Source organism: Molothrus ater, chromosome 16 (assembly GCF_012460135.2).
Source record: "Molothrus ater isolate BHLD 08-10-18 breed brown headed cowbird chromosome 16, BPBGC_Mater_1.1, whole genome shotgun sequence".
In the NCBI taxonomy this organism is placed as follows: domain Eukaryota; kingdom Metazoa; phylum Chordata; class Aves; order Passeriformes; family Icteridae; genus Molothrus; species Molothrus ater.
In genome coordinates this window covers 13314706-13326796 of record NC_050493.2, presented here as the reverse complement: position 1 = coordinate 13326796, position 12091 = coordinate 13314706, and the positions used below count along the sequence as shown (strand labels likewise).

Genomic DNA, 12091 nt, shown 5'->3' with positions numbered 1-12091 from the left:
GCTTCCTAATTGGGGCAGGCTCACATTCAGAATGCCTCAGTGGGAATTCATCTCCTTAGGAACTCCCACTGCCTCAGCCTGTGCTCCCAGTGGATCTGTGGCTGCTGCATCCCAGCCCTTCCCAGAGCAGAGCTGCCCTCCTGGGGTCAGGGGCTGCCCAAAGCAGCCTCAGCTGAGCTGTCACACTCTGCGATGCTGTCCCTGAGCCAGTGACCAGGCTGGACAATGCTGCAGGCAGCCAGAGAGCTCTGGGTGAGCTTTGGAGCTCCTCATAACTCAGTGTCACACGTCTGCCCTGAGAGCCAGGCTCTGTCTGAGCTGTGGTGAGACCACACCAGCTCCAGCCCCTCCTCTGCCAGTTCAGCCCTGAGCTGTCTGAGAGAGTCAGATGGGCAAGTAGGAGCTCTGGGGGGTTTTCTGCATCACAGTTCATCATATGACAAAACCCCTTCTGTCTGCTCAAAGCAGTGGAACTGAGCCATGTGTGCTCCCAAATAACCACTGAGATCCTTCTGCCTGACTGAGGAGACACCAGGAGTGTGGCACTTGAAGGACAAGCCAGTGCTGCATTGTTGAGCAGCTGAGGAGACACCAGTGTCAAGGCAATGCTATCCTGGAGAGTGTGGAACCTTCTCACCTCCCCACTGGCAGCTGCTGCCTGGGGGAGAACGTGCTCCTCTCACCCTGTGCTTCACAGCCATTGTCCCCAACATCCCTGAAGTGCCACAAAACACTGGGAAACCACAAGAGGCTGGGAGAAGTCACCTAGACAGGTGTCACCCCATGTGGGAGGAGAAGAGCCAAGTCTGAGGGCCAGCCCTGGTTCTGGGGGGTGTGAACTTGCACCCTGCGAGTGTCATCTCTTCTTTGTGCAAAAGCATTTCATTCTTGTTCTTGGTCAGCCAGGGACATGGGGAATTGTTACCCTTCTCATGTTAGCAGCAACAAAAAGTTCTGCTCATGTGTCTCCTAGTCTGTCTTTGCTGTCCTTGTGTTTCTTGACTCATTGCTCTGCTTTTTCAGACCTAGTGACTTTGTTGGAACTGACACCTGGATCTCACTTAAATCTCTCTTCTTCAAGAGGGAACAGAGGAAAAATTAAGGCAAATGGGCACACACTCAGAAATGCTATGCACATTGTTTGGAAGAGCAGTAAGGCCAGCTCCATGTAAATCTCACTCTCTCTTCCAATGCCATTTGGGTGGGTTTAGTCATCTGCTCTCCCCTGCTACTCCAATACTGGGAATTCCAAGCCAGAAATGCTGGAGTGATCAATAGAAAATGGTGAGAAGAATGAACCCTGAGCATGTTGTTGTGGCTGGCAGCGGGCTGAGCGCTGCTGGTTAATGCGTCACGGCAGAGCCGACCATCTGCCCGTGCTCTCGTGCTGCAGAGGCTCACACAGAGCCACCAGAGACACTGCAGCCTCCTGACCCTAAATGCCACCTGAGCTACCTAAACCTGCCTGCTCCAATCAACTGAATGGGGCAGCAAGGGCAGATAAAGGGCTGGCACCCAGACAAGGGACTGCGCCTTGCAGAACGTGGGAAACCAGAGGAGGAATACCTGACACTGCTGAGGGGAGGGAGGAAAAGCTCTGTTAAGCTGTGTTTTGGTTTTGTTTAGCTTTACCTCTTGGTTAGTTTCTTTACTTTGGAAGGTGAGGTGGAGCTGTGACTCATAAAATTATTCTCTTCTATGTGATGATGGCTTTGGATGGCTCTGGCATGGAGCAGATTGAATCTGTGTGTGATACTGAGCAGACTGTGGGATATCTTTGTATCCATAATCTCTTTTTCCTGGTGTGGTAGTAATATAATGAGTAGAGCAAGAGAGTGGAAAAGATGATGAAAAATACTCTAAAAGGGAATTATCCCATGTGCCTCACTAAATATATTTGGGCTCAGTGTTTCCCTTTGAAGAGCGCCAGTGCAGAGCCTGTGATGTACTTCTACCCTCAGCACTGGGCTGAGAAATGAATGATGTTCAGACCAGTGTTCTCCACATCTTTGGCATCCCCAGAGTGAAAAACAAGACTGTTTCCTCTTTCAGTAATTAGGAATTTAGCTTGAATTCTGCTGGTAAGAATGGTTTCATCTTTGTATGTCTAATTGCCCTTTAAAACTAACTTCAGTGATTCATAACAGTTGTGTAAGAAAACACAGATAAAATAAAAGTAGCACATTTTTTCCTGCACACTTAATCATAGCTCTCCTGTGACAAGTGCACAGGTATTTGTGTGTGTGGGTAAGGATTTACCCCATTGCAGATATATGAACAATAATGCAATAGGAAGTATTCAAGAAGAATATAGAGCCTGTTTTGGAAAGTGTACAGTTCTTTTGGGAGACTCAGTTACATTTCTTTTTACTGATGCAGGTCTCTAAGTGCTCCTCTTAGAAAATTGATCCTCTTTTTTTCTTCTTAGGAACATCTACCCAGTACATAAAAAAGGAGGTTTGTTTTTTAACTTGGCTGTTACAAGTCTCGTTTGTCTCTTTTCTAGCCTCAAATCTGCTCTGCGTTGTCCTTCTCATCCAAACAAGTATTTCCCTATTTTTGACCATAAATGTCACTCTTCTCTCTATGTCTTTAAATTTTATTGTCAGTGCTTTGAGCTGGGGCTGGCAGGGGAGGGATGAGAGGTGCTCACAGGGTGGGTGGGTACATCATGAGTACTTGTGGTGGCATGGTGACTTCTTGTTTTGTTCTTTGGTTCCTACGATGATCCTAATATTTCTTTTTCATCTTAATCTCTGCAGAGCAGTGAATTAATGTTTTCATAGAAGTGTCTGTCATCGCCCAAGAGCTCTATCCTGAGGGGAAAAGCTAATTCAGAACCCATCACTATATATGTAAAGGTAGGATGACTCCTCATCTTCCCCACTTGGCATTTATCAACACTGATCATCATCTGCCATTTGCTCTCAGTCACTCACTTTGTACATGCTTCAGAGGCCAGAATCCAGTGGTTTTCAGGCTTTCAAGCTTCAGTTGTCCTTTTAGCTGAACATTTTAATCTATTTTAAGTAGCTCTTGCTTTTCTTGGGTTTCTTTCTTCACAAATTCTAAAACCACTTTTATTGCTTCTGAAGGATGCTGAATCTGCCATACAAACCATACAAGGGATCTCCTACTAACATTTTCAGTCAAGTGTAGGGTTAAGTCAAGAGTAACAAGCTTCCCACTAATTTCTCCATGCTCACATCCAAATTTTGTCTTTACATCATGGATAACATTTCTTGGTGTGTGCATGGTGTTTTAGTCAGCTCCTGCTGTTTTGTTTTCTGTCCTTACACCTTCTCAGCTATCAGTTTTAACCCTGCTGTCTCTGAAGCTGTCCCAAGGGGTGATCACTAACATAATTCTGCATTTTTTATCTGAACATGGAATCCATCCACAGAGATTGTGTTGCTCATTAATGACATTACCTTGTTATTCTGATTCAGCTTTAGTACATGACATCTGCTTTGTCTTTCAGTGTAATCAGCAACAAGACGTTATTGTCCCTCTAATTATCTTTCTCCCATCAAATTTCTGCTACACCTATTATGTCAGGAACCATTAAAATCAGGCATCTAGTTTTTCTGTTCTCATTAATTGCTGCTGGAGTGCTGGTTTAGGAGCATGTGTAGAACTGGCTTAGCTTTCTCTTTTTTCTGTGCTGTGTTTAGGTGAGACTTGATTTGTTTACTTGCTGTTTGCCATGTGCTACTTCAGCTCTGCCAGCCACTTTTTAGGCAATGCAGAATTGTTATTGCTTCATCTCTCCAGGATGCACCACCACAGGCTGTGTAGAGGACGTGCAGGAGGCACCTCCTACCTCTGCCTGAGGACAGTCTCTCATTTAAAAAGCCTCCCTGTAAGATTTTGGACTGTTCAATGTTCACTAGCCATGAGCATTTTCCTTCTGCAGGGTTTTGCCTTGCCTCAGCCTCTGTGGTCTCTGAAAAGCCTGGTTTATTTTGTGAGTTTGAGTTTATCAGCAGGTAGGATGCAGTGCAATGCAGGCAGCTGCTGGTGGCCTGCTGCCTTGCCATTCCTTGTGGAATTGTTCCACAAAACCAGGTACCACAGAGCCCTGGAGTAACCTGGCCAGGCTGCAGCACACCTGTGAGGAGCCTGCCCTGGGAATCCTGCCCTGTGTTTGTGTGGCCATCTCAAAGCTCTGAGCCAGGACTGACATTTGAGCCTTTTGCTGCAGCACTTCCCCACAAGGGAAGGGCCCCCCATCTCCAGCTCTGGGCACTCCAGGTGCTTGCTAAGTCCCAGCCTCCACCAGCACCATCCCAGAAACTGCTGGGGGCACCACATTTCCTGCAAAGCCCTGCTCTTCTCCAGCAAAATGGCTCCAGCACAAGTGCTGCTTCCAGCTGGTTTCTCTTGCCCAAGCAGTTGGGCTGGGCTCACCCTCTGGCTGAGAGCTGGCAGTGATGCATGCAGAGAAGGATGCAGGAGCTGCAATCCCACACAGCAGGGGGAGGAACACCTCTGGGTCTGGCCAGCTGTGGTGTTATGGTCACTGAAACCTTTAATCTGATCATTTATGGGACTTTTTGCTCTCCATTGTGGTGTCATGGTTCTCCTTCTTCACAACTTTTAAAACCACAACTTTTAAAACCACTTTCCCCAGAATTTCTGGTCTTGGTTTCCTCCTTTTGAATGTATCCTCTGTGGCCTCTTGGGATTTTTCTTGGACACAGATTTGAGGGCATGGGAATGGGATGACAGAAGATGTCATGGAAGGAGGAGTGTGCCAGCCTCAGTGTCCTGGTGGGGCACCACAACAGGGACAGAAGTGTCTGTCACTTGTTGAAAATATCACCCTCTTCTTCCTCAGGCAGCTAAATATTCAGGGGCAACAGAACTTTGATTAAGTTCTGCAGAGAATATCCCAGAAGAAGCTGAGAACTGAAATATCAGGTCCAGCCTACTTTGACAGCTCTCTTCCAACTCCTTTTGGAAATATTTGCTGTCTTACTGCTCATGTCTGGAGTGAAAATTAGAGCACTCTGTGGGCCCCAACATCTGCTCAGTGAGAGCCCATTAAAAGCCTGGCCACTGTAACCAGCTATTGCTCTATCATTTTTATCAATAGCAAATGTAAACTCTCATAGGAAAATGTGGGGTTTTTTTTCCAGTTAATATCTACCATCATGAAGCTGATTTTGCTAAGCAGCTTTGGCACTAAGAACCAGCAACAGCTAATAAATTCAATGTTAGGCTTATGAGGTTCTGACAGATTGCTGGCAGCTGCCTTAAATGCAGGAAAAAGCTCTCCTAGTGTGGGTTGGAAATGTTTATTTATACCATACTGTGGGTCTGTTTGCCCCAAATTTTGCTGCCTCCTTTTAGTAGATGTCATTGGTGAGATATATGACAAGGGTACAATAACTGATCAGAGATGCATTTCCCAGCTACACTGGAGATCAGCACTAATGCATAAAGGTGGGAAGCTCAGCCATAAAATATGAGATTTTTACTGTAAGAATTTTCATTTATGAATGCAAGGTTTGTGGTAAGGTTGTGACTAGACCTCGTCATGGATGATTTTATTTACTGTGAGTTTTTGTGGTAGTTCTTTTTCTGTATCAGAGGGTTTTAAATAATCTGCAGGAGTTTACCACCACCTTGCTGTTAATTGGTGGTGGACCCAAGCAAAGATGGGCTGTGCAACTACACTGAGTGTGTTCTTAGCAAGTCTTAAAAGTTGTGTCTTAAAAGTGAAAGATGATGTGCTCAGAAAAAGGCATGGGCTTCAGGAGCCTCTGTTTAGCTTAGAAGTTGGTTAGACAGGAATCCTCTTTGGACCAGGGAAAACCAACTAAAAGGAAAACTTTGGGAAACCTGAGTGCTCAGCTGCAGTAATGGAGCTTCTATTGCAGAGACATTTCAGATAAACAAAATTGCAGAGACATTTCAGATAAACGACCACTTTTTGGTGGTAAGTGATGCTAAGAATATATACAGAAAATGAATAAGTTGCAGTCTTATTGTGAAGCTAAGTTTAGTCCCAAATTTCCCAGTTACATGATTGCCCGTGAAAACCACAATGTTTGAACTGAACTCAAATTTGCTTTTCACTGTATTTCATCCTTTCTCATTGACTTGGACTGGCTGGAGCTGAGTAGTTGATAAGCCTCTGGCCATTAAAGTCAATGCTGAATGAGGGGATGAAGAAATTAAAGGAATGGGAATTTTCTTCTAACTGGAAAAGAGCAGATTAAGCCAAGACATTAAAGAATTGTTCAGTGAAAGTAAATCAGGCATCAATTTTCTCTTCACATGTGGTGAAAGTAGCTCTGGAGAGTACAGACTGATGGTGAAAATTCCAGATTAACCATGTTGCAGTGTCCAACTTGATGTACAGTTGTGGAATTTATCCTGGTTTTGTTTATGAGTCTGATGGTCAGCACTTTCCATCTCTAACAAAGCATCCCCCTCTCTTTCTGTCAATATGCCTTACAACTCCATGGAAAGTCTTCTGAAATAGATAGAATTTTCTTTATAACACTACACAGAAAGAACCTTCCTTCCTCAAAAAAGAAAAACAGAATCATCTAGAAATATGCACTGACATCATGCAACAACTCTAAAATTCTCCTGGAAAAAAAAATGCTGACAGCATTTCACACAACCAAAAGAAATCCTGAAAGTAAAGCAGTAAATGCTGTTTTGGAAAGTGTGTGGGTGATGCCACCAAGCATTCTGCACCATAATGAAGTTCCAGAGAAAGGGGATAAAGCAGAAACCCACCCCAGTGCCTTTAGAGCAGGCAGCTTGTGCCAGCTCTGGTCTGCCTGCTGGAGGGGCTCGCTGTGCCCACAGCCCTGGCAGGGCAAGGCAGGAATAGTCCCCTGCCCAGCTGAGATTCCCTTGCCCAGCTGCCCCTCCAGCTCCTCTCCCAGCCCTGTCCATTCCATCTCCTCTCCTGTGTCTCTCCTTCAGCACCAGTCCTACTCCCATCCTTGGACAGAACTTTCCGGAACTTTGAGATCCTCACTGCTGTTCTGGGAGCTGCACTAAAAAGCACAAAATTCCCCAGTGTATTACAGCAAAGTGCAGCTTTCAGCTCTGTGCCTCTCTGCCCTGCTCCTGTGGTTGCCTTAGGATTTTTGCTTTTATATTTTTCTTATATTTGTAATCCTGCAGTTTTTAGTGTGTAACTCCAAGCTCCACCCTCAGTGTGAGCTGCTGCTTCCCCATTTGGGGCAGACACAACAATTCCTCTCCAGGCCTGGCAGTCAAGGACACCTCACTGCCTCAGGCCTGAGAGATTAAACAAAAGGGAGCTGGGGGGAGCAAACCTGGGGTAAATGACTTCATTACCCGAGGCTGTAATTGGCAGATTAACCACCAATGTGCAAATGGACCAAACTTATAAAAGTGTGAAATCTGTGACCCTTCATTCATTTTGGGTGTAGCCCCATGGGAGCTTCATCTGCCCTAAATGTACCTGAAGGCCCCTCAATAAATAGAACTGCTTTTTATTCCCTTAATTTTGTCTGGCCTCTGTTTTTAGATAGCCTGAAAAGGCATCACTGAGTCCTTTTGTCATGTTTTCTATCACAGAGTTTGTTTTCTGGTGGCTGCTGAGTGTTGAGCTGCTGGTTTTGTAAGAGCCTTCGTGCCCCAAGGTCCCATTTGTGTGTGTGAGATTTAACTGGGAGCCCATTAGCGACACTAATCCCAGGCTTGTTCTTCCCTTATGTGCATAATTTATTTGGGTTTGCTTACAATGAATTTCACAGAGGCTCTGTGGCTGTTTCTCTCCCTGCAATATCCCCCTGCTTTATTAGCAGTAATTGCCTTTCTTCCCATTTTCCAGTGGATCAGCAATTCAGGCAAATTAAGGGAAATTGTTCCTTACACCACTTACTGCTGCTCCACCAAGCCTGAGAAAGGCACCCTGTGCCCAAAAGGTTTTGGGATTGTCTCAAGTGATCTGACAAAATATATGGGGCATCTCCTCAGCTGGGACCAGGGTGGGCTCAGTTCACTTTAATTGAGCTCTACTGAGCATTTTTTTCCCCTTATAGATTTTCAAAAGTGGGGTAAATTGCTTCTGAAAATGAAAGAAATCTCAATGATCAATTGAACTTCAATACCAGGGTGAGGAAAATGGTTGCAAGCTGCTTCTGTGCACTTGAGTATATACATTTTCACAAGGGTAAACCAACCAAAGAAGCACCTGGATGATTCCTTCTCACAAAGAGATATCTTTGGAACTGTGACTGTATTTTTCTGACCATTAATATCTTCATGGCATGAGGAGACCACACAGCATTTCCTTCCTCACTAGAGGAAGAAGTGAAATGTCTGTCTGTGATATTTGCAGGGTCCCCAGGATGAGGTGAAGAGATGAGTCTGGCTCCATGTTCTTAGAAGCCTAATTTATTATTATATTATATTATATTATATTATATTATATTATATTATATTATATTATATTATATTATATTATATTATATTATATTATATTATATTATATTATATTATATTATATTATATTATATTATATTATATTGTAAAACTATACTAAAGAAAAATATACAGACAGAAGACTTAGCAAGAATGATCATGAAAAAGTCGTGACTGACTCCTCAGAGTCTGGCACAGCTGGCTGTGATTGGTCATTAAGTAAAAACAATTCACATGAAACCAATAAAACATGCACCTTGGTTGGTAACCAATCTCCAGACCACATTCCAAAGCAGCAAAACAGGGAGAAGCAAATGAGATAATATTGGGTTTTTTTCTCTAAGGCTTTTCATCTTCCCAGGAGAGGAAATCCTGGCGAAGGGTTTTTTCAGAAAATATGACAGTGACATCTGTCTTACAACATAAATAAATATTTTCCTTGAAGAAAGTCATCTGAGTTAAGATCAAATAAATGACAGACCTGCACAAAGTAAGCAAACAGCTGTCACAGAGCCTTGGAGCTTGTTCCAGCTGGCTGTGTGTAACATGGATGGCATGTGGGTCCCTGTGTGCTGGGGGATCCTGCTTACCCTGGCACTCAGGTCCCACAAGACACAACACTGATGCAATCTGTAAGATGGCAGGAAAAAGCCTTGGCTGTGTGCTCTTACCTTTTTCAGAAGCCGGGGCAAGGTCAATAAAACTTCGACATTTTTCACCTTTAAAAGAAAAGGATTGTTTTAGGAGACAGAAGTGGGTTGGTGTCACTCTGCCTCCTCTCTGTGCACGGGGTTCCTGCCCTCACTCCCACCCCAGTCTCTCCAGGACCCTGGGGACAGACATTCCCCTGTGCCCAAGGGCTGGACTTCCCTTGGGGTTGCAGCCCCTGGATCAGGAGTGCAGGAAATCCTTCCTCGCTGGCTGAGCCCCTGCTGGGCCAGTGATGCTGTTCCCAAAGGCAGCAGCAGTGCTGGGCTCTGGCTGGGGTGACAGAGGGACAAACAGCTCAGCAGGTGGCACTGGCAGGCCATGGGCCCCTCTCACCCACACTTTTACCTTCTCATCACCTCACAATGCCTGTGCCCCACCCAGTGTGACCAAACCTCCCAGTGCTGGGGCACTGCCATGGGCACAGAGCTCTCCACACACAGATGTGACACACATGACTGAGAAAAAGCCTGAAGCACTAAGAAGCTAAGGAAATGTATAAATGGTTTAAAAAAATGTTTCAAAAGCAGGCAAATACCTTGCTCTGAGCATCTCAGCCTGTGCCCCTCCCTGTGCTTCACTGTAAATGAAATTCTCTCCTGTTTAGGACACCACCTTTGGCCTTGAGGGAATTCTTGAGGAGTTTCTGAACAGGAAATGAATCTTAGGGTGGACACTTTGACCTTTCTTTTTACTTCTTCAGGTAACCAAAGATGATCAAATAATTCCTCTGCCCTGGGTGCATCCCTCCACCAAGTGTATGTGTTCCTTTTGATATGATGTGCTCCAAGGTGTGCTTGCACATCTGCCAGAGGTCATGGAATAAAGTCCATTTTGCCCTTTAAGACTGTAATTGATGCAAAGGCAGTTATAGGACTAGGCTGTTTTTTTTTTTTTTAATTAGCTTTGCTCATTTTTAATTACAAAGTTCAAAAGACTAATTTAGGAAAGGTGAGCCATTAAAAAAGAATAAACAGTGAAATGCCACAGTGATGGTGAAGTCAGTGTATTTTTTTCCTATTTGTAATTCAGTATGCATAAAAAGCATTATAAAGTGCTCACCTTTCTGGTGTCTTTACTGGCAAGATTGAGATAAAGGTAATCATTCAAATGATAGCTGTGCTGACATAAGAATCTATTATTTTAATGCTATTATTTCTCCTTTTTATTTCCTTTTTGCAGTTTTAAATCCATGCTAAATACACTGAGAGGTGATGTGTACCTAGTCCATTGTCTAAGTAGCTATAAAAGAAAAGGTTCACTTGACATTGACATGCACATTTTGATATGTCCAGGGGAAGGATTTCTACTCTGTGAGTCCAGAGGACAGCCAAGAAAAGGAAGTGACACTTGGCTTGCCAAAGCACCATCTCTCTTTCCAGATCCAGGGCAGGCTCTATCTGGGCAGAAGAACTGTCAGTGTTTTGGGGGAAACAGATGGAAAGGTAATTCTGCATCACAGAAATTACCAGCCCTGCACATTTCCTGTTCAGAGCATGACATGACTTTCCCACCCAAATTCTGAAATGCTCTGAGGATGGTAATACCCATCCCTTAGTGACTCAGAGATGGACTTTGTTCCCACTCTGGTCCACCTCTGAAGAAATGTTTCCTGATAGCCAACCCAAACTTCTGTAGCTGCTCTGGCATCAGTGCAGTCATCCTTTGTCTGCTTGTAGGGACATGAACAAGCCCAGCTCCCCCAGGTTCTTTACTTTAGGTTCCTGACCAAGAAATCCAGATAAGTAAATGGACTATGAAAGATACTAAGGTGTAAGCAGAAAACATTCTCATCCAGAGCCTCTGAGTTTAGGGTATGAGGTTTTTTAGGAATTTTATTGACATAAAATCAAGGGAATATAGGGAGAGTGACCTCTAGATTTGGACTGGATATAAGCAGATTAAACAGGATTTTTCATTCTAGCCATATGGATCTGTGGTTTGGCTCTGGTTTTTGTGGTTGTTTTTTATCAGATGTAAGTTATTACTTTTATCACAGTTTTATTTGAACCTGACTTCAAGCTGTCTCAGTGATCATGCCTCACTTGTGTTACAGTGAATCCAAAGCCATATTACTGGAAACCTTTAACAAATACCTGGCTCTCCAAAATATTATCTCCCAAGAAAGGCAAAGGGGAATGGCCTTTGCTACTAGAAAAGGTGCACAGGCTGCTCGGAGAGCTGGTGGTGCCTTTCAGCCACCTGGCAGGGGACAGAGTTACCAGTGTTTGGCTGCAGGACAGAGGAGAGGGTGGTCACAGGCTGCTGGGAGGAATGAGCATCCTCTTCCTCCCTCAAACTCAGCTTGCCCAGAACACCATCTCTCCCTGTGGTGAGGCCTCCAGTTTAAATAACATGGACAGAAGGTGTTGGAGTGTCCAGAAAATGTCCTTTGGAGCCATAGCAAAAAGAATGGCTGGAGACAGAGAAGAGCCTGATGCCACCTCACTTTCAATGGCTGATTGTGCCTGGCTTGCTGCTGAAGGTCACAGTAGGAGCTGCACAAGCTGTTCCTGACTCTTCCCTTTGTTGTTCCTGCTGCTGGAGCACTGGAAAACCCTCTTCCATTTTCAATGGTAGCCACTGGTGGTATTTATAAAGCACAGTCACACTTGCACATGCAGACATGCATCTCGCTGAGAACTGAAGATGTCAGCAGTGCTTTCACTGTTCCTCTTAGGATTTATTCTAAGTTATTTCTGGGTATCTTGTATAACTGATCTCTTAAGCCCTCTTAAGTTTAATTTTAGACTTGGCAGAGTTTATCCTGCTGTGCTGTCCTTTTCCAGATGCATCTTCTCCCCCTATCCAGGCTCCTGGAGAGTCTTTAGAGAATATACAAAAGACAGTTCAGAGAAGCAACAAGAAGAGTCTCTGGGATTCATCCCCTGAGAGCCCTGCCTTCCACTGTTTGTGGCTGTGATCCTGACAGGGAAGAAAGGCAAGGAGTGACCTCTCCTCT

At 44.5% G+C, this 12091-nt stretch overlaps 1 protein-coding gene across 4 annotated transcripts in view; it reads right to left on the bottom strand.

The window, feature by feature from the left end:
* GSG1L (GSG1 like) overlaps positions 1 to 12091 on the bottom strand; it is a 56908-nt gene that overhangs the window by 29920 nt on the left and 14897 nt on the right. For all 4 annotated transcript variants that reach the window (XR_004981140.2, XM_036392127.2, XM_054516547.1 and 1 more), the window contains exon 2: positions 9093 to 9140. Coding sequence is in view for 3 of the 4 variants with exons in the window: in XM_036392127.2 (XP_036248020.1) it covers positions 9093 to 9140 (48 nt within the window). In the remaining variant the exon portion in view is untranslated. The remainder of the gene's footprint in view (positions 1 to 9092; positions 9141 to 12091) is intronic.